This window comes from Phoxinus phoxinus, assembly GCF_949152265.1.
Source record: "Phoxinus phoxinus genome assembly, chromosome: 6".
Taxonomy (NCBI): domain Eukaryota; kingdom Metazoa; phylum Chordata; class Actinopteri; order Cypriniformes; family Leuciscidae; genus Phoxinus; species Phoxinus phoxinus.
Window position 1 is genome coordinate 39,786,769 of NC_136881.1, and position 25,952 is coordinate 39,812,720.

At 40.4% G+C, this 25,952-nt stretch overlaps 1 protein-coding gene across 1 annotated transcript in view; it reads left to right on the forward strand.

Annotated features, from left to right (window-relative positions):
• The window catches only part of LOC307001189 (B-cell receptor CD22-like), a 37,284-nt gene that overhangs the window by 2,396 nt on the left and 8,936 nt on the right, over positions 1–25,952 (forward strand). The window contains exon 4 of the mRNA XM_079617401.1: positions 22,525–22,776. Coding sequence (XP_079473527.1) covers positions 22,525–22,776 — 252 coding nt within the window. The remainder of the gene's footprint in view (positions 1–22,524; positions 22,777–25,952) is intronic.

Consider the following 25,952-nt stretch of genomic DNA (forward strand, 5'->3'; position numbering starts at 1 on the left):
TTATGCAAATTAACATAGCCCCATGTGACCAATAAACAAGAACATAAGAAAACAAAAAATAAGCATAAATACAACATAAACAAATTAACTTTAACAAGAAAATAAAGAAAATAAATTAGGCTATAAATTAACTTAAGCCTAAAATAAACAAAGCGAAAAATAGCTCCAACATCCCAGCCCCTAATTGTAATGGTACCTTACCCACAATTAACCTTAGCTTTAGCACAAAGGAGCTATTTCCTAATTGTAGCCTAAGCATTAAGCTAAAATCTTTGCATCTTCAGATTCTCCATGCCTGAAAGAAACAAATAGATGGAAGACAGAGATAGGGGAGAGAATGAGCTGCATAGTCAATTGTCAGCCTCCAAGAGAAGACAGAGCTTGGTTATTGGTCTGTCCAGGATGCTGATCTTCGTTTGGACCTTCACGGAGCGAACCAGTCCTCTGGAGTCAGCTGTGGTGCTTAGAACTCTGCCCATCATCCATGAGCCTCTTGGAGCTGTGGCATCAGCGATTACGACAATATCTCCTGTAATGAAGTTCCTTTTCTGCTTTGTCCATTTTTGCCTTTCTTGCATTACAAGCAAATACTCTGCTGTTCACCTTTTCCAGAAAAGCTCCGCAATTTACTGCACTTGTCTCCATCTCCTCTTAATGTACAGGTCAGATTTTTCGAACAGACCTAATGGCAGAATGGGCTTGCCTTTTAGCAGGAGAATGTGATTTGGAGTGAGCGCTTCTAAGTCATTGGGATCTTCTGAAACCTTAGTTATTGGCCGGTCATTGAGTACTGCTTCTACCTCGCAAAACAGTGTTTGCAGGCCTTCATCGTCCAGCAATTGATGTCCAACAACAGAGGTAAGTACACTGCGCACAGAGCGAATCAGACGCTCCCAAACGCCACCTTGGTGAGATGCAGCTGGGGTGTTAAAACTCCACGTCACTCCTTCCTGCACAAAGGTCCTTTCAATTTTAGAGTGATTTAAAGCAGCCAGAGCCTGCCTCAGTTCATTCTTCGCACCCACAAAATTTGTGCCATTATCTGACCTTATACTTGTCACAGGTCCTCTTCTACAGATAAATCTGCGCACAGCATTGATGCAGGAGTCTGTGTCGAGGGAGTGCGCCACCTCAAGGTGTATTGCGCGGCTGCTCATACAGGTAAATATCACTCCGTATCGCTTCAGCACAGTTCTCCCTCTCCTCACATCCAGTGGTCCAAAATAGTCCACTCCCGCATTTGTAAAGGGTGCGTTATCGGGCACAACTCGTTCCTCTGGTAAGTCGGACATTTTTTGTTCTCCAAGTTTTCCTCTGTACCTTCTGCACACTGTACATTGTGAGAGAATCTTCCTGGCCGCAGAGTTGGCATTTATGATCCAATACTTCTGTCTCAATCTGTGCAGCATGTGATTCCGTCCAGCATGTCCAAGTTGGTAATGGATGTAACGTAATATGAGCTGGGAAACATGCAGATCCTTTGACAAAATCACAGGATGTTTTACCTCCCATGGCAAAGCAGATTTAAACAGGCGTCCACCAACTCTGAGGATGCCATCTTCGATGAAGGGGTCGAGGCGATACAGAGGGCTGTCTTTGGAAACAGTCTTTGGGTCATGTTTCAGCGAGGAAATTTCAGTGCTGAATCTTTGGCCTTGAGCAAACTGGATTATTGCCTTTTCGGCTTCCTCCAAGCGCTCTGGTGTCAAGCTGGATTTTCCAAGTGTGGCTTTGAATTTTTTAAGCTCCTTTTCCACATTTTCATTCTGCTTGACCACATATTCTTTTCTCTTTCGGCTCAAAAGTAAAAGTCTTTCTTTCAACTCCAACAACCAGGCCACTGATGTTTTAAGCTTTCTCCAGGATGAAAAATAGTGAACGAGCTGACTGAGGGGATTGTCACTGTGTATTGTAACAACATTCACTTTAAGCTCTTTTTTCACCTCTGCATCATCAGACGGAATGGAGGAGGAGTCCAAGTCGAGTTTTGGCCATTTGGTGGGAGGTAAGTGCAAAAAGTCTGGTCCTTTTAGCCATTTTCCTTCCCCAAACTCCTGAGCTCTTAGTCCTCGAGATGCTTCATCTGCAGGATTATCTTTGGTGTTTACATACCTCCACTGATCTTTGTCTGTGGCTTCTCTTATGGTGCCGACACGATTGGCAACATATGTGTGAAAGCGCTTTGTTTCATTGAAGATGTACTTGAGAACAGTAGTGCTATCGGTCCAAAAAAATGACCTTTGCAATGGCAACTGTAGCTCCTTCAACAGCATTGCATTCACTCGAACAGCAAGCACGGCTGCAGCAAGCTCCAGGCGTGGGATGGTTAGTTGCTTTAGAGGAGCAACACGAGCCTTGCCCGTGATGAATGAAACATGCACATTGTCAGTGCTCTCCAATCTCAAGTATGAAACAGTGCCATATCCTGTTTGACTGGCATCTGAAAAATGATGCAGTTCTGCTTTCACTAGTGTTCCAAAGTTCTTGGGTTTGATGCACCGTTCCACTTTAAATCCACTCATTTGCTGAAGTTCAGAGAGCCACTCAGACCAATGTCTGGAGACGGCACTGGGGACTGGCTCATCCCATTTGAGGTTCATTCTGCACAGCTCCTGTAACAAAATCTTGGCAGGAATTATAAAAGGAGACAGAAAACCCAGCGGGTCATAAAGAGAGCTCACCACAGAGAGGATGCCCCTCCTGGTGTGTGGACGTTCCTGCACTGCAGTCCTGAAGCTGAACGTATCTCCTTGAACACACCATTGCATCCCCAGAGCTCTTTCCACAGGGAGTTGGTCCCTGTCCAAATCCATGTTCTCCAAACACACTGCTCTGATGTTGCTGGGAATAAGTACAAACACATTTGGGCTATTTGTGACCCACTTTTGGAGATGGAAGCCACCTCTTTTACAGAGAGATGTTAGTCCATGTATAAGCTTCACTGCATCTTCCTCTGTCACAGTGGACTTAAGACAGTCATCCACATAGAAATTTGTTTTGACTGTGCTGAGGACATCGGGTGAGTATTGCAGTGCATTATCCTCAGCAGTTCTTCTCAGTGCATAGTTTGAGCAGCTTGGAGAGGATACAGCTCCAAACAAATGCACGCACATCCTGTATTCCTCTGGCTCCGTTGTAGTGTCTCCATTGGGCCACCATAAAAAGCGCAGGAAGTTAACGTGCTTATATGGGACCCGGACTTGATGGAACATGGCGTTGATATCAGCCATAACAGCGATGGGCTCTTCTCTAAACCGGAGGAGGACACCAATTAGCGTGTTAGTGAAGTATGGGCCCTGCAGGAGCTGGCTGTTTAATGATGTACCTTTGTAAGTACAGCCACAATCGAACACAACACGCAACTTTCCTTTGGTTGGATGATGTACACCATGGTGGGGAATGTACCACACCTTTCCTTGTTTTGGAGTGGGCTCATTTGTGGGAACCTTTTCTGCATATCCTTGCTCCAACATGTTGTTAAGGAAATCGATATATTCAGCTTTGAATGAAATATCTCTATTAAATCTCCTCTTCAGGCTTTGGAGTCTTTGTAATGCAATGCAGCGATTATTTGGCAAAACAGGATCTTCAACTCTGAAAGGTAAGTCAATACAATAATGTTCATTGATAAGCACTGTTGTATCCTTCACAATTTTCATGAATTTAAGGTCTTCTCTTGACATCTCAAGTTGTTCATCATTTGTTCTTTCAGTAAAGTCATGATTATACTGCTGCATCAACATATTTTCCAAGTGCTCCACAGATATGTGATTAGCAGTTACAACAGCGCATCCCGATTTGACACCAGCACCTCCAGAGTCTCCAGCACGAAGAGGCCCGTTTATGACCCAGCCAACTCTGGTCCTCACTGCATACGGTCCACCACATTGACTGTTTATTAGTTCCCATGGCTCCAAAACTTTGGGAGAGTCAGTTCCAATGAGCAAGTCCACATCTGCATCTACTTCCTGTAGCCTAATGCTGCTCAAATACGCCCATTTGGAAACATCATCCTGACACGGCACATTAACTTTAGATACAGGCATTTTTGTTTGTGTCAGAACAGATGGCAGCTCAATAAAGTCCTCGGTGTCAAAACCAGACACCTCCAGACCAGTTATCACGGTAGTATTAATGGTTTTAGTGTGCCCCATTGTCCTCAGTAGTATATTACAGGTTTTGCCTGATACTCCCAGCCGTTCAGCCATACTTGTAGTGCAGAAGGTGCCAGAGCTCCCAGGGTCCAGGAAAGCGTAAGTGTGCACAACTTTATTACTTTTCTGACTTTTCACCTGCACGGCCACAATGGAGAAGACAGCAGTATCCTCTTCACCAGCCCCAACATGACCACACGTCTGCTGCTGCCCGGATACAGTGCTCACAGTTTCTTTGGAGGTTATTCTTGTAGTATCCTCCTTCTCCACATGCAGGACAGATGGGTGTTTCCTGTGACATACTTCACAATCCAAGCGACTCCTACAATCTTTGCTTGTGTGTCCATATTTCAAGCACCCAAAACAAATGCCTTTCTCCTTTAGGAAGTGAATCTTGTCCTGTTGTGTCTTTCTTCTGAACTGAAAGCATTTTTCCAGAGTGTGATTGGTGAGATAGCAGAACAGACATTTGAGCTGGTTACTGTGAGCGGTTAAATTTTCCTTTTCTTTATGTCCATCCTTTATTGCATTGATGCTGGTGGCAAAGGTACCGCTTTTCCTTTTCTGCTTAACTTGAATGGATGGCTTTGTGTGGGTGGTGGGGAGAACATCATTAATATTTCCAAACAGCGGGTCTGAAACAATTTTGACTTGTTTTTCAATAAAATGTACAAAATCAACAAACACTGCTCTGCTTCCAGTTTGTTCTAGTATGTCACATGCCAAATTTCTCCACTTTTCCCTCAGCTTATATGGGAGTTTCATTAGGATTGTCCTGAGGTTAGCTGGCATGTCCAACTCCTTCATGTACTTTATTTGATGTACCATATTGGAGCAACCTCGAAGGAACAAAGCAAATGACTGCAGAGCGTTAACATCCTCAGGTTTTATTGAGGGCCAGTTGTTAATTTTGTCCATATAAGCAGAGGAGATTTTGTGTTCACTGCCAAAATGTTCAATCAAAAGTGTTTTTGCTCTTTGGTAACCCGGTTCAGAGGGCATATGCTGACAACTTCTTACAATGTCTCTCGGTTGCCCCCTAGTGTACTGTTCTAGGAAGTACAAACAATCACTGAAATTTTGAGTTTTATCCTCAATACAATTTTCAAAAGCTCTGAGAAAAGATTTGAAATACAGGGGATCACCATCAAATACAGGTATATTTCTCATAGGCAGAGCAGAGGCTGTGTTTTGCTGGACCAACAGGGCAGTAATTTCATTTTGACGCTGCATGATGTTCAAAATGTCAGGAGAATTGGTGGATTGATTATTGTCATGAGCATTTTGCAAAACCAGTGCTTGTATACCTTTTCTTTGAGAAACAGGAATGACATTAGGTATGGGTGGTTGTATTACAACAGGTTTGGGTTCAACAACAGGGACAGAATTTAATAAGCGACTGGAGGGAGGATCAGAGATTGTATTGTTGGGCACAAAACGTTCAGCGTTTGGATTTAGTTCATATGTCTCTTGAGTTTCTAACCTTTCCAAGTAAGAGTTCATGCCATCTGATGGTTTAGATGCACATCTTGACACTTTAGAGCCACACTTTGAGCTCACTTTCAGAACCTCCAATTTTGCACTTGTCACCTTTAATTCTGCCTCCAGAGCAAGTTGTTCCTTTTCTCTCCTTAAATGTTCCCGTTTCTTCCGTAATTCCTCTTGTTCAAGTTTTATTTGTTCCTCCTGCGCCTCCAAACTGTGCTTTTGTTTTAGAGCAGCCATGCGCTCCTGTAATGCTGCTTTCTCTGCTTGCGCTAATATTTTTGCAGATGCACTGGATGAAATCCTTGACGGTTTAGAGCCAGCCTTTGAGCGCACTGCAGAACCTTTATTGGATACACTGTCCTTAGGCCCAATATCAGGTTGATTATCAGATGGCTTGATTGGAAGTTCATATGAATGGCCAATATTTGATAACCACCCTTTGGCATCGTCAATAAAGTTTGAAAAACAATTTTCCTTTTGTTCAAAATATTTATTTTGTTTTTCCCTTTCATCCTGAGGTATGTTCAGTGAAACAAATGACAAATGATGTTGTTTTGCGTCATCAACACATGTTATCATTTGATCCAAAAGAGACTTGACTGCATCAATATTGTCTGCAGAATGCATCAATTTTTCCATTTGATTCATATATGATTTGGCTCGTCTGCATTTCGTCGATCTCTTTTCCTGACACGTTTGCATGAAAAACATCATTCCTTTAGCAGTGAAACTTGTGCGCCTTCTTGTGGAAAGCGCCGTTTCACTTCTGGTTTTGGATGCCACGTCAGACATTTTACTTTTTATTGATGTTGGTCATGCGCACACACAGTTATTTGCAAAAGTTGAATGAAGCACGTACCTTGTGGAACTTTGTTTGCAACGGTGGTTGCGCACGGAGTTGGATGCGCGCAGTAGTGATTGTTGTTGCGCGCGGGCGCGGCCGTGCGCGACTGGCTGTGAAGGCTTTGGGGGTTTGCGAATCCGAATTGCAACAAATATCAATCCTCCACTCCGTAAATGCAGCTCCAGCGCTCCAGTAGCGTCACCGTTATCCAATACGGTGTCCAGGGAAGCTTTACACTGTCGGATGGGTCGTATTATTTGATGTTTGCACTGTATCCAGCCCACGCCTCCGCCACTATAGGCCCAGCCTTGACTTTGTCCCCGCATCCAGGTGAGTAATCCACTTTCGAAAAGGTAATCCAGCAATCAACGAGTCCAATTTCCACGTAAACCAACGATATACATCCAGGGGCAGGTTTTTTACTTATGTAGCGGCTATTTGTCCATAAACTTAAACAAAACAAATAATATATAACTTTTCAAATGGCCACTGCGGCTACGTCATGGGTCAGGCTTTACGCAGGTTTAGAGGTGCTAAAGTGAAATAATGTCCATAGCAAAAATGAGTTTGAGGAGGTTTATTCACACAAATAAGCAAGCTCACAGACATTTTCTGCTGCCTCTCTTACGCTGGTAAAAAACCATATGCCCTCGCAGCCTGCTGTCCCTCCCACCTTGACCTATTTATGCAAATTAACATAGCCCCATGTGACCAATAAACAAGAACATAAAAAAACAAAAAATAAGCATAAATACAACATAAACAAATTAACTTTAACAAGAAAATAAAGAAAATAAATTAGGCTATAAATTAACTTAAGCCTAAAATAAACAAAGCGAAAAATAGCTCCAACAATTATGTTCCCTTAGGTGCAATTATAGTATTACTATAGTTTTTTTTGCAAAAAACTTTTAAAATGTAGTGATTTATGACCTTTTCCCTGTTTCTCATCCTCTGATTCAAACAGTCTGTTTTGGGGGTGTTTCCCCTTTAAGAGTTCAGTGTTAACGCTGCTTAACCCACTGCTAACGTCAGTGCCTATGCATCAATTATTAACGCCCCCAGCCAGAACATTTGCGGATTCAGCGTATTTAAAAAGTAGTTTAAAGTTTTGAATACATTACTTACAGTTTGCGTCGTCGTTGTTGGGCCCAGAATAGTCGGCATTGACTCATCTTTGAGCCACAGTTTTCTGGCAAAGCCAGCATCATTTTGGGATTTGTTCTCAAAACAGTCATCCTTCAAATGGACTGGGACGTCCGCAAAAAATAAAGTACATCCATTTTTCCCTGACGTCTGGATCTTTCGCAGCGTATTCAAAGATGTTGTTTGTCCACAGCCAGGAACAGCACATCTGCGTGGCATCGTAATTTCCCTGTACACAGACCCACTTGCTGTCCGTCGACTGAACACTTGTGAGGCGCGCGGGGCGACAATGATACGAAATGAGCGTAGTTGTCTTGCGCTTAAAGTGTAGTTGTCTTGTGCCGGAGGCGGTCGTATGCAAACGCGGGTACGTCATGAAGACTGAAAAAATGACTGTTTAATGTTATTTTTTAGTATTATTTTTCTTTATTAATTTTCTTTATAATTTCATAATGTATGTTGTGAAGTCAGACTATGTTTGTATATGTGTGCTGAGCAGAGAGTTATGGTAAAGTTATATTTTGCTTAAAGGTATGCAATGTTCACTTAGCAGAGATGTTCCAATGATGATGATACTTCAAATTCGTACAGTTCGTATGCTCTTTGCAAGAGAATTAATGTTTCAACTGATGCAAATGTACAATTTGTATAACACTAATGTATACACCACTAATGTATACACTGCAGGAATAGTTTCTTAATGTGGATAGTGGATTGACCATGTGCATTAGGTAGACATTCCATCTTTAAACATAAGCAAAATGTTTTTCTACCTTACAAGGAAGTTGCAAGTCTCTCTGTGATGTATATAAGCTGAATCGTACTGTACCACTTCAGAGAAGCATTAAGGCATGATAATGGGGTGAGAGGAAGGAGGAAACATAGAGATTATGGGGTAAGGAAGGAGAAACCCAGAAACCATTTACATCTAGCATGATGGGGTGAGAAGATAGATAATGGGGAATAGAGAAATCTAGAATGAAGACCTTCTCTCATGTAGCCTTATTCTTATATGCCTGTGTTTCTCTCTGTCTGACACATGACACATGTTCAAATAATAAATCTCTTGGCAAGATATCAGGTGTAGCTTCCGTGATTCAACAATTATGGGGGAAGCACGATTTTTAGAATCTACAGTTGGCGTCACGAACGAACAGGATCGCATCTTCAGGCATTTGTCTCAGTCATTCCAGGTAAGACTTTTTCTTTTCTAAAAAAGTTTAAGTCTGCCTGATGATTTGAGACATTGACTGAGACTGCTTTAAAGAACTGTGTTATTTAAAGTACCAGATGTATTGCCAAAGAATATATGTGTCAGACATAAATTAAAACAATTAAAATTAAGAAAAAATTAAGTTAAATGAAGTATTTCAATTTAATTTGACTTATTAAAGTTTCTCTGAAAAGTAAACCTCTAACAATATTTGATATGCTGGGATGGAGATGGATCTTTTTTAGAAAAAAGACCATTTAGTCATTTGGGAGAAATAGCTATAAGACGGTTAAGCTAGAAAAGTTGCTTGATTACGACTGTTCACGTGGTTGGGCTGTGGCGGGACTGTTTAAAACGATGGCAGATCCCTAAAACATATCCAACACACTTGAAGATTCGATCTCAGAAGGAGACGAGGAAAGTGTGACAAGCGATACTTGATTGACAGAAGCGGTTAAGTGTGGCGATACTGTAAAATGATGGCAGATTCTAAAACATTGTAACACGCTGAAGTAATACAAGTATTAAAGGAGCCCTTTGTAACTAGCTAGGATCGCGGGCATTCTTATTTTGACCGTAAAGCTGTTCAAATATTTGAGGTTACTGATCTGAGTTAAACTTAAAGAAAAAGAAAAATCAAACAAATTAATCTGAGATAAAAAATTAAAAAAGAAAGAAGAAAAATGATCTGATTTGAGTTAAACTGAAAAGGAAGGGAAAAGATAACTGAGTGAGAAGGGAGTAGCAGCCCCTTCCTTTGGAATCTATACCCTCCTTTACACACAGACACACAGAGATATAAATAGAAAGCCTGTTGCTTCTCTAGTATACACAGAGAGTGGTAAAATGACCGAAAGTAATTGTATAGCAAAACATTATCTTCGGGGTATTTGAAGAGAAGAACAGAAACAAGCTAAGCTTTTGAACAGAAATTTCTGGTGTTAATGTGGGTTTAAAAGTAAATAATTTTTAACGTTACAAAATTTTAGTTTTTGTCTAAAAGAACAAGAGATAAAAAATAAGATCATAAGATTGAAGTTTAGGAATTAATTTGAGGAAAGATCTATGATAATAGTTGTATAGTTAATTGACAAGTAGAAGTTGATGAAAAATTTAATTATAGATAATGACTCCAAAAGAATGTGAGTTGGAAAATATATAAGAAAAATTAAAAAATATAATGAAGATGTTTATTTGGAAAAACATGTAATTTCTGACTAAGTCAGAGTAAAAAGTGAATAGAATTAAATTATAAAAGTTATGAAAATGCAGAATTACTCTGAGGCATTCTGGACTTTCTCTCAGAGTCTTTCTCTCAGAGTCTTTCTCTCATTCAAAGTCAGTTAGATTCTGATATTTGAGCCTGTGGCATAAGTAACAAGCTATTCAAAGTACAGCACAGTGTCTCAGTTGGAGATTATAGACAGAGATTTTAAAAGAAATGATACATTCAATTGGGAGTTAAATGTTTTAAGAATGATAATCTACCTTGAATGATAGAGGTGAGAGTTTTTATTTGTTTATCCCATGACCAGTAACTTCTTTGTCTCATCTTTGTCTTCACCATGTATAGGGCGGATGGTACCGGTTATTGATGTAACAGAACATTACACTTAATGGACGGTTGTAATAACTAGATTCACTGAGTATAAACTCATCATTGATATGTTGATGTTTGAAGATGTCTAATGGATTATGGTGATTAAATACTGTCATTAATTTGTCTCCATATGTTTACACTACTAGGCATTCCAAATGGCTCTGATGGCTCTTGAATGAACTTTCCTGAGCTCCAGAAAATACCTGTTAAAATTTCCTAATGGGAAAGAGCGGTTACAGTGAGCATGAGGTGATTCCTCAAAGACGGGCAAGATTCTCTAATGGCCAACGGAGGACTTCCTAGGCAGGGTGTCACCGCCGCTGGGCACCAACCCTGAAGGGGGGGTGTTTATGTGAGATGGGTATGGTTGAGCAGATGTTTGTTAGGCCAACAGCATCATTGAGGGTTACAGCAGTCTGCCCAAATATGTGAGCTCTCCAATGCCTGATCACCAGACACCGCATTCCTTGGATGTGACAAGTGTCAAGGAGATTATTTACAAAAGAGCTGATGGGAAAGAGTTTTCAAGAACTAGCTGAGACCATGAGGGTGATTGTCATTAGTTCCGTGGAGACTAAAACAAACATTGTTAATTTATTTTATAAATATAATGTTAGTTTCCTTATGGACAACATTGTCTAAAGTTTTAGATCCTGAATCATATGTGAATTAATATGTCTACCATAGTTTTCCCTTTTGCAGATCATTAGACATGGCATTTGGACAATTATAAGACATGGTGTTGTTAAGGATGAAGATTGTTTTTGCTAACTCAAGAGAAGTCTGGATAACAGGGGATAAATAAATTCATTATTTAAATTAAAGATAACTTTAGAAATGTTCCTTTGATGAACAAATTGATAAAACCGAGAATGGGACATAAGGAGTGAGATTTTACATATGCTACATTACTTACAAAACACAACCTCACAAACAATGAACACCCGCTTACTGATTTTCAACCCTAAGGGATAGGATCCTTTAACATCAACGTTTATTTTTGTTTATTATTTTGGAGCCGGGAACTTGAAGTAGTTAAGTACTTACTTAACGAGTCAAGGCATCGGTGAAGACTTATTAGTTTTTCTTTTCTTAGATGATTGGGGTTAATTTTAGATGCTTACACATAGACGTTAAAGACACATAGTATACGGGGACATAACATGGGTTGGGGTTATTTGTTTGTTTTGTTTTTCCTTTGTGTTTTTCGTTTTGTGTTATCCTTTTGTTTCCATTGCATCTTTATTTTGTTTATTTTGTTTTTCTATCGTATCTTTCTTTGGTCTGCTTTTCCTTTTCCTCACTATCGCTTCATTAGGTGGCCACTGGTGGAGTGAAGGTGTGGAACTGACTGTCGTAGTTCCAGTGGAGGGAATGAAGACTGAAAAAATGACTGTTTAATGTTATTTTTTAGTATTATTTTTCTTTATTAATTTTCTTTATAATTTCATAATGTATGTTGTGAAGTCAGACTATGTTTGTATATGTGTGCTGAGCAGAGAGTTATGGTAAAGTTATATTTTGCTTAGAGGTATGCAATGTTCACTTAGCAGAGATGTTCCAATGATGATGATACTTCAAATTCGTACAGTTCGTATGCTCTTTGCAAGAGAATTAATGTTTCAACTGATGCAAATGTACAATTTGTATAACACTAATGTATACACCACTAATGTATACACTGCAGGAATAGTTTCTTAATGTGGATAGTGGATTGACCATGTGCATTAGGTAGACATTCCATCTTTAAACATAAGCAAAATGTTTTTCTACCTTACAAGGAAGTTGCAAGTCTCTCTGTGATGTATATAAGCTGAATCGTACTGTACCACTTCAGAGAAGCATTAAGGCATGATAATGGGGTGAGAGGAAGGAGGAAACATAGAGATTATGGGGTAAGGAAGGAGAAACCCAGAAACCATTTACATCTAGCATGATGGGGTGAGAAGATAGATAATGGGGAATAGAGAAATCTAGAATGAAGACCTTCTCTCATGTAGCCTTATTCTTATATGCCTGTGTTTCTCTCTGTCTGACACATGACACATGTTCAAATAATAAATCTCTTGGCAAGATATCAGGTGTAGCTTCCGTGATTCAACAATTATGGGGGAAGCACGATTTTTAGAATCTACAGTCACTTCGTACCGTGACGTCACTTCTTACCATGGATCCAGAACGAGCTGTATTTAGAGCTTGATTAAATAAATGATTTGTTTATAATGGGGAGGACGTCTTAAGCTATGAAACTTGCAGGACGTTTTAATGGTACAAAGATCTTTTATATACCAAAAGATCAAGGCAAATTTGGTTTCTCATGTCATGACCCCTTTAATGTCTAATTATTTACTTATGTGGCAAGTATTATTGAAATAAGTGGGATAATGCTGGTTGTTATCTCTTAATAAACTCTGACCGGTTCACAAATCCTGATCTCCATGTTGGGGTTTATTTTAAAGGGGTGGTAAAATGCCATTTTCACAAGATGTAAAATAAATGTCTGATGTCCCCAGAAGTGTGTATGTGAAGTTTTAGCACAAAATACCCCACAGATATTTTTATATAGCATGTTAAAGTTTTCACTTTTTGAGGATTTGCAAAAACGCATCGTTTTGTGTCTGGACCTTTAAATGCAAATGAGCTGCTGCAGAGGGCGGGGTTTCAAGAGCTCATGTGTGTGTTAGCAGCTGCTATTACCTCATGCAGACACACTAAAATGACAGAAACTGTTCTGTCTTTAATGTCAAAACGGAGTCAGACAAAGATGGAGAGACAACATGTAGAATGCAACAGGACGTCTCTGAAAGGTTAGTTGATGAATTTATGTTGCTGATGTGGAGTTAACTATCTTCAATTAGCATATTCTGTCATGGTAATCTATAAATCGCTCGTATAGGAACTGTTGTGAGATGCACATGTGACAGGTTAAAGGAATACTTACTGTACTGTTATAAGTTAAAAGGTTTTAGTAAATAAATAGGATGTGAGTATCTTAAAATATGTAAGGTTAAAAAGCTCATGCGTTCAGTACTAGTAATAAGGATTTATACAGTTCATATAATTGTGTTAAAAAGTCAAAATCTGACATGTGTACAAAGGGTAACAATTATAAGACGAATATGTAAACGTTATATTGATTACTTAATTTTGTAGTGCCTAATTTACGGGTAAAAAGTGTTGATCTGTGATCGCCAAAGTGATCTTAATCTATGCGCCCGTGATTGATTGCTTTTGTCTTCCAACCCTTTTCTCCGGGGAAATCGCGGTCTTTTCCTCATAACACTAAAGTTTTCAGTGAGGAAACCTAACTGTATCACTCTCATGATTATTTCTCCCCTTTTTCAGGTATGTTATTGGTATAAAACTGAGTTAAGTAAATGTAATAAGGTTTTAACATGTCAAGAGTGTTGAAGGTGTGTTTTAGTAACATTTTGAGTAAGTTAGAGTTAAGTTTGCAGAGTGTAATAAGTGCGTGTGTGAGCGGAGCCCCCGCTCAAATACAGAGAAAAATAGCTTCATACCGAGGGTAGCCGCCATTTTATGTCAATTGTGAATGAACAGATACGCAGTTAATAATCTATTTTGCTGTGTTATTTGTATAATGTGTTTTAAGCACTTTATTGACATTTTTGGTAAATGTAGTTATGTTTTACTGAGTTAAAGCTACGTTGTGCTTGATTGACAGCTAAAGTTATATTGACAAAATGAGTATATATACATATATGTTCCAGTGAATGCTAGAGTATGCTGTTGTCACTTGAATAAGCCATATACCCTACAAAACTACTATTTGCTGTAGATCTGTTGATCTGTCAAATGTATTATTGTAAAAGATGTGGATCTGTTGATTTGTAAAATGTATTATTGTTGCAAACACATAACACTAAAGTTTTCAGTGAGGAAACCTAACTGTATCACTCTCGTGATTATTTCTCCCCTTTTTCAGGGGTGTAACATTTTGGAGGCACCGCTGGGATTGCTGTTCAGATGTCCAGTGGCCACATACTGGTCGGTTAATTCCGAGCCAGCTAAATCCCCCCAATAACAACCCGGGCAGGAAGGAAAGTGTTGCTGTTCAGGGACCTGGATCCTGGTGGTTAAGTACGTGTCAACTGAGGCCATTAAGAGATCATCAGAGACAGTAAAGACCATCTGGTTCAAGTCCTGCACGGTAAAAGTTTCTCCTGTCCTGTCAACATGACAACCACATTGGAAGAGCTACAGGGAGAGTTAGTAGGGAAATTGCACACCCTGACTAAAGACGAGTTACTAGAGATATGTGATTTTCTTGGCATCTCAGGTGAACAGAGAAGAAATGTCCAAGACAAATCCCGCATTTCATTGATGACTCTTATCATGATGTTCATTGAAAGAGAGGAATTGTCAGAGTTAGAAGATGACGGCATGTCGGAATTGTTACTACTTCAAGACAAAATGGCGGAGATGATCAGTGGCATGAATAACAAAACAGAGCAAACTGAACATGATATGGAACCAACAGAAACACACCGCAGAACAGAGGAACCAGCTGTAACCCCACAACAAGGAGCGAAAACTGAGCAGGTTACTGCAGTCAATGCAATGATCAGTGATTCTCTGTGCCAGCCCCAAACCCCTGTCCATCCTCAGGTGAGCATGCAGCCCTCACCCAGCGCTCAGCCACAGCCCAGTCAATACTGGCGCAAAGAGTTTAAAATTTCTGGGCAGATAGGTGAACCGGGCCAGAGAGAGAAACTGATTTTTTCCAGCCTTGCCCATCAGATTGAGAATGGACTCAACAGAGGTTATCCTGAGGTAGAGATTGTAGATGCAGTAATCAGGGCTATTTCTCCAGGCTCACAGCTCCGCAGCTACTTGGAAGGCAAACCCCAGCTAACTCTTCCCACACTTAGATGCATCCTGCGTTTCCACTTTCAAGAGAAGAGCGCGACAGAACTTTACAAACAGCTAACTTCAGAATCACAGCATTGCAAGGAGACCCCTCAAAGCTTCCTGATGCGCGTTTTCGATTTGAGGCAGAAAGTACTGTTTGCATCCCAGGAGTCAGAATCAGGACTTAAGAATGACCCGGCGCTGGTCCAGCGTATGTGTTTACACACACTCCTTACGGGTCTCCAGAGTGACAGTATCAGGATAGACATGCAGCCTCTTCTGCTAGATAGTGAAACATCAGATGAGGTTTTGCTAGAGAAGCTTAACATTGCTTGTGCTAATGAAATAGAAAGACGAAACAAAAAGCGGTTTAATGCCACACAGCCTGCTACAACTGTCAGTGTAGTCCAGTCAGAAGATACGCCATCTGCAAAGTGTTCTGCGAAGGAAGTCAAAGCGAAGATACCCGCAGAACTCTTAACAGAGTTAGCTGAACTTAAGTCGGGTGTAGCTTCTCTAAAAGGTCTCAGTGCAGAGATAGCTCAGATTAAGGAGACATTACAGCAGCCTATGTTTCAGTCACAGCCTTATGCTTATGCCCCACCTCCAGTTAGGAGGCCAGATAGGGAACCCCAGCCACCTCTTCCCCAGCAGCAGTATTACAGCAACTACAGACAGCCCCAAGCACCACCTGACCCTGCACAGCATCAATATGCACCTAACTGGTATACAAACCGCTCTGCTCAAGCTACAAGGAGGTGTTTTATCTGTCAGCAGGCCAGAACCGATGAACGCTGCACACACTGCTTCCGATGTGGGAGTGGAGAACATTTTCAAGCTGGATGTAAAATCCGGGGAGTCAGACCATCAAGAGAGGCCCCTTTAAACGGGAAAGGGTTACCGCTGAGGGACGAGTGTTAACCATAGCTATCGAAAAGTCCCAGAAATGTGCAAATTGTGCCAGAGAAGATTTAATTGAGAACCTAAAACAATGTTCATCATGTAAAGAGACACTGTATTGTTCCAAAACATGTCAAAACCAGCATTGGACCAAACATATGGAAAAATGCACTGACCAGAAAATTGACTCTACCAGTGAAAAGCTTTTCTGCACAGAGGAAAATGCCCACTCTTTGCCATCTCTAGCACAGGTTTGCCACCCCCATAAGGTCACCTCGTTAGTCGGCAGACAGTGTCTTGTTGAGTGCAACCTGAATCACCAACACCTCCAAGCTCTATGGGACACAGGCTCTCAGGTTTCAGTCATTGATGAACGATGGAAAGAGGAATCCCTCCCAAACGCAAGGCTGAGGGATGTTTCAGAAATCCTGGACTCACCTGATGATCTAAGATTGACTGCAGCAAATGGGACTGAAATGCCGTACCTGGGATGGATTGAGACAACTTTTCGGCTAGCCTCTGAAACTGACCAAACAAAAGAACTGATCATCCCAGTGCTGGTAATGAAAGGCTGTCACCTATCTCATCCCATCATAGGTTTCAATGTTATCGAGCACATCCTGGCAATGACCGAAAAGACTAAACGGTACAGTACAGTAAGAAAGCTTTTCCAAGCCTCAAAAGAAACAAGGTGAGCGCTTTTATACAGGCTGTTAGCGCAGAACAGACAGATAAATATGGGGTGAAAATAAAGGAAAAGAAGGCTGCTGTACCAAAACACAGTAGCATTCAGATTGAGTGCCGTGTAGCTTCCCAGCCTTTCAAAACGGACATGACGATGCTTTTTCAGCCAGACCTGAACCCTCAGTGGCCAGATGGACTTGAGTTCTTTGACACATTAGTCAGAGTCAGGAAAGGTGGTTGTCCTGTCATTATGCTTGATGTTTCTAACCCCACTGACCATGACATTGCCCTGCTAGGACGCACAATAATCGGTACAGTACAAACCATTATGACTGTGTTACCTGCCCAAGTCTTTGAAAAAGCTGGCACCTCAGCCACAGTGAATCATACCAGCGTTCGAACCCCATGTAATGTTAGTGAACAGTGGGATCCACCAGTAGGGTTAAGTCACCTAACCGAAGAGCAGAGAGAGGTAGTTAGGCAAATGCTTAGAGAAGAGTGTCACTCCTTCTCCAGATCAGACAATGACATTGGCTGCATTGAACGATTGGAAATGACTATTTCTCTAAAGGACTTGGAACCGGTCAATCGCACATACATGTCAGTGCCCAGGCCACTGTATCAGGAGATGAAAGGTTACCTTCATGACCTCATAGCTCAGGGCTGGGTTAGGAAGTCCAACTCTTCATACTCTTCACCTGTTGTGTGCGTTAGGAAAAAGGACGGGACCCTCCGGTTGTGTATAGATTACAGAGATCTGAACCGAAAGACGCATCCCGACCGCCAGCCCATCCCTCGGGTCCAAGACATCCCGGACAGTTTAGGTGGTAATTCCTGGTTCTCCCTCTTAGATCAGGGAAAAGCGTATCACCAGGGATTTATCTCTGAAGAAAGCAGACCACTGACAGCATTTGTGACCCCGTGGGGACTCTATGAGTAGATACGCATGCCATTCGGCCTCATGAACGCTCCTGCAGCTTTTCAGCGTTGTATGGGGGAATGTTTGGAAGGGCTCCGGGATAACATCTGCATTCCTTATCTGGACGACACACTACTTTTCAGTAAGACTTTCGACAGCCATGTGAATGATGTGCGTAAAGTTTTGCAGCGCCTCCGAGAGTATGGCATCAAACTCAAGCCAAGTAAGTGTGACCTCTGTTAGCCCCAGGTCCGTTATTTGGGAAGAATCGTGTCTGCAGAGGGCAGCAAAGTTGACCCAGCCGATTTTGAAGCAGTAAGAGCATTGAAAGAAATCAAACCAGAGACGGTGGGCCAGCTCAGGAAAATGCTTGGTTTACTCACTTACTACAGACAGTACATCAAAGACTTCTCTAGGAAGGCCAGCTGTCTGTATGACCTCCTGAAAGCAGAGAAAGTACCTGACCACCCACGGAAAACTAAAACAAAGAAAATAAGTCACGTTGTGCCCTCAAACAAGCCAATCCTGTGGAGTGACCAGCACCAACAGTCACTTGAACAGTTGATTGAATGTTTGCTTCACCCACCAGTCTTAGGTTTCCCTAATTTCACTCAGCCATTTGTTGTACACACTGATGCGTCACACCAAGGCTTGGGAGCAGTTTTCTATCAAAAGCAAGATGGGAAGCTTAGGGTCATTGCTTATGGCTCTCGAACATTAACAGCAGCTGAGAAGAACTATCACTATCACTCTGGCAAGCTAGAATTTCTAGCTCTAAAATGGGCAATCACTGATAAGTTCCGTGATTATTTATACTATGCTCCGACATTTACTGCGTACAGCGATAACAATCCGCTCAGCTACATACTGTCTACTGCAAAACTGAACGCAACCACTTCCAGGTGGGTGGCAGAATTAGCTGATTTCCACTTTACAATCAAGTACAGGCCGGGCAGAGAGAACAGTGATGCAGATGCTTTGTCAAGGATGCCACTGGATGTAGAGTTACTGATGAGAGAATGTTCTGAAGAGCTTCCACCAGACACTATTACTGCCACGATACAAGCAGTTGAGGTACAGAAAGAGTATGTTGCAACTTGGTCACTCTCAGCTGCATCTATATCCGTATCAGTTGAAGGTGAGACAACCGCTGCATCCATCAGCTCGATTCCAAAAGGTGAGATAAGAGAAGCACAAAAATCTGATCCGGTCATCCGTCCTGTACTCGATTTCAAACTATCTGGTTCCAAACCACCAGTTAAGGAGCAAAAAGAATCCAGTCCAAAGATAAAATGCCTATTCCGAGAATGGGACAAATTGATAATCGATAGTGATGGCATTCTGTACAGAATCACTACAGCCCGCAAGCAGTTAGTTCTACCAGAGCAGTACAAAGGTAAAGTGATGAAAGAGTTACACGATAACATGGGCCACCAAGGTACTGACCGCACTGTATCACTAGTCCGTGACCGCTTCTTCTGGCCATATATGCAATCTGACATTGAGCACTATGTGACTAAAACTTGTAGCTGTGTCAAACAGAAAAAGCCAAGCCATGAAATAAGAGCTCCTCTTACAAACATTGTGACAACACAGCCATTTGAACTGGTATGCATAGACTTCCTCCATCTTGACAGATGCAAAGGCGGATATGAGTACATCCTCGTTATTGTTGATCATTTTACACGTTTCACGCAAGCCTATGCCACCACGTCAAAGTCAGGAAAAACTGCTGCAAATCTCATCTTCAATGACTTTGCCCTGAAGTTTGGGTTCCCCGTCCGCATCCACCATGACCAAGGGGGAGAATTCGAAAATCAGTTGTTCCATCAGCTAAAGAAACTCAGTGGCATGGCGGGGTCCAGAACAACACCCTATCACCCAATGGGTAATGGTCAAGTGGAACGTATGAACAGAACCTTGTTGCAAATGTTAAAGACACTAACTGAGAGACAAAAGTCAAATTGGAAAGAGTCTCTGCACAAACTAGTTTATGCATATAACTGCACCCGTTGCGAAGTGACTGGCTATTCATCCTTTTATCTTCTGTTTGGGAGATCACCCAGGCTTCCAGTTGATATGCTCTTTGGATTATGCACAGAGGCAGGTGTCAGTAACCAGCGAGACTACGTGGAGAAATGGAAACAAGGGATGGAGGAAGCATACGCCATTGCAAATGAAAATGCTCAGAAAAGTGCTGAAAGAAGTAAGAAGTACTATGACACCAAAGTTAGGAGTGCAGTGCTACAGCCTGGCGAGCGAGTTCTGATTAAAAACCTTACACCAAGAGGAGGACCCGGTAAACTCCGTAACTATTGGGAAGATACAATTCACAAAGTAGTGAGACAAATGGGTTCAGACCTGCCGATTTATGAAGTGAGACCAGAAAAGGGTAGGGGACGCTCCAGAGTTCTGCACAGAAATCTGCTCATGTCCTATGACCACTTACCTTTTGAGACACAACCAGAAATAACTAACGAGGATAAAAGTAAGAAAAAAAGACATCAGCCTGCATCACAGTCTCTTGACTCTGATGAAGACAGCGGGGATGAATATGATCTTCATCATGAGCCGCTACAAGTCCCCACATACATTGAATCAGCGAGAGAGTCGGAACACAGGCCTCCACCACTGAAAGAGACAGTTGTAGTGCCAGTTCCTGACATGCTACCAGCACAGTTCCTTGTTGAGAAGCAGTTGGAGGGGACAACAACCGTTAGAGGCTTACCTGCTGAAGAGATGAACTTGCCTGCTGAGGAAATGAACTTGCCTGATGAAAATCTGCCTGATGATCGTCCACCAAGGGCCTTTCCTTCATTAACTACTGTTGCTGAACCTGAGGACCCAGCCTACCAGCGGCCACAAAGAGAAAGACACCCTCCAAGACGGATCACCTATGATCAGCTTGGTAGCCCTTCCTTGTACAGTATCCAGCCACAACCACAGTTGTTCTCTGTCTACCCTGCACCAGGACTGGTTCCGTGGTTGCCATCACCACACCAATATTACCTCCAGCCACCCTGCATGTATGGACTTCAGCAAGCATAACGCTATAGAGATGACAGGTTTGACTGATTTTACAGACTGTTGCGAGAGACAATTTGCAGACTATGCATACAGATCATTGAGCCTGATGGACTGTTGATCAATAGAGAAATGAGTTCTCAATGAGAAAGGACTGCTTATGGACTGTTTATACAGTTGGTCAACAGATATGGACTGTGGATAATGCATTGACTTTATTTGAGCTGTGACTTTGACCTCTGCTCAAGTACTGGCTCATATAAGATGATTTTCTAGGTCCAGAGCTTAAGAGACTGTTTAAAATGAATGTTGGTAATGTCGGGACGACATTTATTTTGTCGGGGAGAATGTGACAGGTTGAAGGAATACTTACTGTACTGTTATAAGTTAAAAGGTTTTAGTAAATAAATAGGATGTGAGTATCTTAAAATATGTAAGGTTAAAAAGCTCATGCGTTCAGTACTAGTAATAAGGATTTATACAGTTCATATAATTGTGTTAAAAAGTCAAAATCTGACATGTGTACAAAGGGTAACAATTATAAGACGAATATGTAAACGTTATATTGATTACTTAATTTTGTAGTGCCTAATTTACGGGTAAAAAGTGTTGATCTGTGATCGCCAAAGTGATCTTAATCTATGCGCCCGTGATTGATTGCTTTTGACTTCCAACCCTTTTCTCCGGGGAAATCGCGGTCTTTTCCTCATAACACTAAAGTTTTCAGTGAGGAAACCTAACTGTATCACTCTCGTGATTATTTCTCCCCTTTTTCAGGTACATTATTGTTATAAAACTGAGTTAAGTAAATGTAATAAGGTGTTAACATGTCAAGAGTGTTGAAGGTGTGTTTTAGTAACATTTTGAGTAAGTTAGAGTTAAGTTTGCAGAGTGTAATAAGTGCGTGTGTGAGCGGAGCCCCCGATCAAATACAGAGAAAAATAGCTTCATACCGAGGGTAGCCGCCATTTTATGTCAATTGTGAATGAACAGATACGCAGTTAATAATCTATTTTGCTGTGTTATTTGTATAATGTGTTTTAAGCACTTTATTGACATTTTTGGTAAATGTAGTTGTTTTACTGAGTTAAAGCTACTTTGTGCTTGATTGACAGCTAAAGTTATATTGACAAAATGAGTATATATACATATATGTTCCAGTGAATGCTAGAGTATGCTGTTGTCACTTGAATAAGCCATATACCCTACAAAACTACTATTTGCTGTAGATCTGTTGATCTGTCAAATGTATTATTGTAAAAGATGTGGATCTGTTGATTTGTAAAATGTATTATTGTTGCAAACATATAACACTAAAGTTTTCAGTGAGGAAACCTAACTGTATCACTCTCGTGATTATTTCTGACATGTGACATGTGTATTTTAAACGTGATCATTATAAAACATGCATTTTACTGAACGATTGCGAACAGGATGTTTTTTTAAAAAGAAAGAAAGTCATGCAGCTTTAGAACAAAATAAATATTGATATAAAATGGTTAAAAATATATATTTTTGGGTGAGTTGATGTTGTTGTTGTTCTTGTTGTTGATGATGATGTTGTTGTTGTTCTTGTTGTTGTTGATGATGTTGTTGTTGTTCTTGTTGTTGATGATGTTGTTGTTGTTGTTGTTCTTGTTGTTGTTGTTGTTGATGATGTTGTTGTTGTTGTTGTGTCAGATCTGCAGGTGGAGACACAGCAGATAGTGACAGAGGGAGGTTCAGTCACTCTGAGATGTAAAAGCAGCTGCTCTCTGCCTGAACACACAACATTCCTCTGGTACAGAGACACACAGATAATAACTAGAGGAATTGGGAAAGTGAATCAGCTTCATCTGTGGTCAGTCAGTCGTTATGATGCAGGAAACTATCGATGCGCTGTAAGAGGACATGAACATCTGATCTCTCCTGCTGTTTATCTTCATGTTGACTGTGAGTACAAACTGATTTATTAATAGCAGTGATGGGAATAACGGCGTTATAAATAACGGCGTTACTAACGGCATTACTTTTTCCAGTAACGAGTAATCTAATTGATTACTCTTCTCATCTTAATAACGCCGTTACCGTTACTGCCAAAAAATGTGGCGCGTTACTATAACTGATGAAGCTGTTTTTTTTTCATCAGACCAACTAGATCTCTGAGCAAGTGGCAAATTCTTTTTTTTTTTACTGTTCTTCCTTGGTTAGTGGGCAGAGCACAGGACAAGCGCATACATGCTGACGATTGGCTGAGGTAGAGTAAAATTTCATTGTAAGCCAATCAGAGGTAGAGTTGGGCGGGTGTTCGAAAGCACGCATAGTAGTGATGGGCATTCGGCTCTTTTGACTCAGCTCACTGAAAAGAGCCGGCTCCTTTGGCTCACAAACGGCTCTTTAAATGACTTTGACTATAATATTTCAATTTTTATTACACAATTATTTAATTTCTATAGGCTAAATTTGTAAAAATAGAGTTGGCTCTTCATATATGCGAGCCAGCTCCCGACGTTCACCTAAAAGAGCCGGCTCTTAGAGTCGGCTCATTCGCGAATCGGGAACGACCCATCAAAAGCTCATTCGCGAACGAGTCGATCCATCATCACTAACGCTCATTCGCAAACGACCCATCATCACTAACGGTCATGAATTGCGAACGACCCATCATAACGCACAGTCGGACAGGACAGGACACACAAGGAACAACACAAGCCAGTCAGTCAACGAGAGACAGGTATGGCGACGAGCCCAAATAATGGAGGCTAGTCTCACTTTGTCCCACAGCAACATTTTTATTTTTTTTAGATGTGTGTACAATGTTTCATGTTTCTGTTAATAATGTATTGTATTAAGTGTCCATTTCATTATAATATTCAGATTTATCATAATTGAACATGCACATGTATTTTCATTTCCGTTAAAGAGGGGTAGTTGAGGTGGGGTCACATTTGAGCATTTAAAATTAAATTTTACTTGAAAGTAACGCAATAGTTACTTTCTTAAGTAACTAGTTACTTTTAAAAATGTGTAACTGAGTAACTAATTTAGTTACTTTTTGGAAGAAGTAACTAGTAACTGTAACTAATTACTTTTTAAAAGTAACTTGCCCAACACTGATTAATAGTAAATCAATATTTCACACTTTTCAATTTTTTTTTAAACCCAACAAGTTAAGATAACTAATTTTAATTGAGTAAGCTATTGCCTCGATCCCTTTTAAGTAACATAAAGGTATAACTTATTTCATTTGAATTCAGTATAAAAAGTATTTTACCTAATATAAAATGAATCTCCATTCAAATACTTTCAATCACTGAAACGTCACTGTAATAATTAAAGCCAGTCAATTTAAAAGATGAACTCTGCCCTGTTAACCCTCTGGGGTCTGAGGGGTTTTCTGGGTCCTGGAGGTGTTCTGACATGCTCTGACATTTGTGCTTATTTCTGTTACTTGTGACATTTTCATGGCTAAAGTCTTATTACACAGTATTCAGCACAAACTCTGCTACAATAATATGTCAGCAGCATGTATGTAAAAGTTTGTAGTTTTGAGATAATAACATTTATGCATGGTTTGTGAAAATGACAAAAAAAAAGTCACTGAAATAAGGTCATGAAACCCAAACTGATTATTTCTTCATAAGACTTTTTGAAAATTGTATCACGTAGCCTAGAATATTTGCTCCAAAACTATGTGAAAATCACCTTGACTACTCATTTTGTTAAGACAATATATTGATTTAAAATTTGTACGACATGTTTTGTGTAAGAAAGCTTTATGCGAGTAGGCGTTAACCACCATGAATATTGAGTGTTTCACAGCTGAGAGAGACAAAGAGCCTCCCATAATGGCCCTATTAGGAGCTCTCAGGCCTATCATTATGAGGAACCTTGCACAAAGAATGAGGAGATTAAAAAAAGAACGGCTTTTTGATTGTTTGGATTTATTTACAACACAACATAATCCAAAGATACACAACAAATGGCAAAAAAGCACATTATTTAACACTGAACTAAAGACAGACTTAACCAGTCACACACATTTGTGCCATTCCTGAAACATAGCATACCTGTCATTTCCCAGGTGTTTGATTTTTCACTTTACCTCCTCATGCTCATGTTGAAGTCAGCAGGACTATACCTAAAAAAAGAGAAAAAGCTGTGAACATGCGGTTATCAAGAGAAACTAGGGCTGCACGGTTTTGGGAATACATTTTAGATTTGTTCTGGTTAAAATGGCTTTTTAAAATTTATAAAATATACACACACACACACACACACACACACACACACACACACACACACACACACACACACACACACAAACGAAACAGCACAAATGAAACTTTTTACAGCACAAACGATTGAGGCTATTTTGACGACGTTTTGCGTTGGGTGGGCGGCCAACTTCACGCAGGTCCGGTGTGTGTGGGGATAGGGCTGGAGTCTGTGGGCGGCTCTGTGCAGACCTTGCAAATGTCATTCTAACTTTTGGGATGTCAGAGAGTGGACGCTCTTCGCTGAGCTCACGAGGACTTTTTGGAACTCAAAGTTTTTGTTCTTCTTTAACACGAGAATTGTAAAAAACGTAAGACTATTTTTTAATGCGATTTTAAACATGATGTAGTTTTAATATTATGTTGTGTTTGAAACCGATTTTAAAAATATGTAAAATATAACAGTTTTACAAATACTACTTGAAAGTTAAATGTCTGAGGATCAAATGTATCTTTTTGTAATGAAAAACTCTCTTAACCTGTTTTAAAAATGTTCTTTTGTAAGGTCTTAAAATGTTAGAAAACAGGACTGTACTTGTCTGATGTCATTTTAACACTAACACATTTTTGATAGCTTTTTTCATTGTTGTTTTAATTTTTTTAACATTTTACAAATGTATGAACGCTAAAAGATGTGTATTTTATTGTTTGACTTTTATACATTGCTTTAAAAAGTGATTTTGAACTCTAGAAGCCGTGTAAAAGTACAGCTCTCTTTATTTTGGGTATTTTTTTATTATTATTATTATTTTTTATTTTTATTGTTTATTTAAAAGGGACAATGCACATCAATCAACATTTTTTGTTTACACTCAAAATGTAAATGCGCCAGAGTTAGCCAGAGGGCTAATT